A 2,170-nucleotide genomic window follows, 5' to 3' on the forward strand; every position below is an offset into this window, starting at 1 on the left:
ATATATATATATATATATATATATATATATATATATATATATAAAATATAAAGTAGCAATTAAAGCCCTCAACATATTAAACATGAAATAATATGGAGAATACAGTATATGGCGATATGGAGAAAAACAGATTATGTTCTTGTCCTAATACCTTGATGTCAATATTATTATAGGTATTATACTATTTAGAGATTTAGATATTATAGGGTTGACAATTGGTGCTTTAACAAAATATCTTCACAATGAGATTTAACATAAATAATCTTTAGTAACGTAGATGTAATGACTAAGTGGCTAAATGTAAAAATAATAAAAAGAGCTTGAACAGTTTGGTAACACAGAAAATGACACCAGTTTACTGTAATACAGCCTTTAAAATCAGGAAAAGACAACACTTAACCCATTTATGATATTACGATTTCCAAAATCTAAGACGATTTCTAGTCTCATATCACGATGTCAATATAATATTGATATATTGCCCAGCCCTACTATAGAGTGTAGTGTAAGTAATGTAAAACAATATACGAAAATAAAACAGTTACTTCCTGTTCCATTTACAGCTTTGACAGTCAGAAACTGATGATATTCAAGGGTTCCATTTACAGCTTTGACAGTCAGAAACTGATGATATTCAAGGGGTCTGTTTTATCATGTTGGCCTGAATCTTACTTTGCATCAAAGCTAACTCAAATAAATGAGCATAAAGCATTGTGAAATTATTTATTTAATCTTATTTTTTTTTCAAACATTTAAATCATCTGTGATCAATCAGTTTTATTTTTATAATTAAAATGTATCACATTACACTGTGAAAGATGTCAAAAGGTGAACTTACAGATAATTATCACACAAATCTGCAGCTCCTGCCAGCTGTTTTTGGCGCTGTCTAGCAAGTTTCAGCTTATTGTTTAGGTGTCCTGCCCGCATTTTTACTGTTTTGTTACTTACTTTGCAGGGACTGCAGGTTAAAGGACTCATAAATTTGAGACAGGCTGGTATTCTGAGTGTACTAACTGAAGACCAAGTGAGTACTTACTGCATGGAAACTGTGGAAGGCACAGCAGACGGCAGGTTGACCCCCCCTCCGCTCTCCACCAGGTCGATGGCCTGTTTCATCTCCATCTTGTGGTAGAAGGCGATGAGCTGTGGCTCCTTGGAGCGTTCGCCTGCAATCAGGCACTTTTTCACGTACTTCTTGTTGAAACGGTTCAGTCTGGGAGGAAAAAATGAGTTACAGATGAAAATAGAGACAAAGGGAAAAAAAGACAGCCGTGTGATAGAATAAGACAGAGAGAGATGTGAGAGGTTTGACATATGGTGAGAGGTTTGACATATGGTGCACATTAAAGGAAAAGAAAAGAGGTTAAATGATGGAAAGAATCACAATAATTCCACATTTATAGCCTCAGTAAATGTGTATTCTTTGAAGGGTTGAATTAATTAGCGGACAATGACAGAAAATTAAATAATTACCGCTTTAACGATGGATTCAAAAACTAAAGTTAATAACTATAACTTTTGGTTACAATTTCTCTCTGCAAAATATTTACTTGCTTTTTTTCTTAATTTGGTCTCGGGGTAACTTGTGATGAGCATTTGTCACCATGTTTACCAAATAACTTATCAGTAATGAAAAAAAGCATACTTGTCCTTCCAGTGGTGGTGTCCATAGTGTCCACAAATGTCCTCAATTCCAGTCAGAAGGTGGTCAAGGAACTGGGGAGAAAAAGAGGCAGAAAATCTTTCAAAATGAGGTTGACCTATAGGAGAAATTTGTCTTGGGCAGTCGAGAGAACAAAAAATGGTGATGCATCGCACATAAACACAGTAAACACAGTAAACATACAGTACACATACAGTACACATACAGTACACAAGACAAAAGCATAATTTTATCTCATCCAAATACGTTCAATAAACATCCAATCAACCTCACACAAGACCCTCTATTTTCCTCCGCAAGAACCCACAGCATATCCCCCCCCTCATATTGCACATAATTCTACCCAGATTGCACTGTTCCCATTGAAACGTAATGTGATCAATAACTTTAACTGCACAATACTGCATCACAAATATTACCTTCACTTAAACTCAACGTGCACGCACGCGCACACGTGCACACACGCACACACACACACACACACACACACACACACACACACAC

At 35.7% G+C, this 2,170-nt stretch overlaps 1 protein-coding gene across 2 annotated transcripts in view; it reads right to left on the reverse strand.

The window, feature by feature from the left end:
* The window catches only part of slc9a1a (solute carrier family 9 member A1a), a 32,169-nt gene that overhangs the window by 8,006 nt on the left and 21,993 nt on the right, over positions 1-2,170 (reverse strand). For both annotated transcript variants that reach the window (XM_032517427.1, XM_032517429.1), the window contains exons 7-8: positions 1,649-1,719; positions 1,040-1,216 (exon numbers count right to left, since the gene is read on the reverse strand). In XM_032517427.1, coding sequence (XP_032373318.1) covers positions 1,040-1,216; positions 1,649-1,719 — 248 coding nt within the window. The remainder of the gene's footprint in view (positions 1-1,039; positions 1,217-1,648; positions 1,720-2,170) is intronic.

Source organism: Etheostoma spectabile, chromosome 6, assembly GCF_008692095.1.
Source record: "Etheostoma spectabile isolate EspeVRDwgs_2016 chromosome 6, UIUC_Espe_1.0, whole genome shotgun sequence".
NCBI lineage: Eukaryota > Metazoa > Chordata > Actinopteri > Perciformes > Percidae > Etheostoma > Etheostoma spectabile.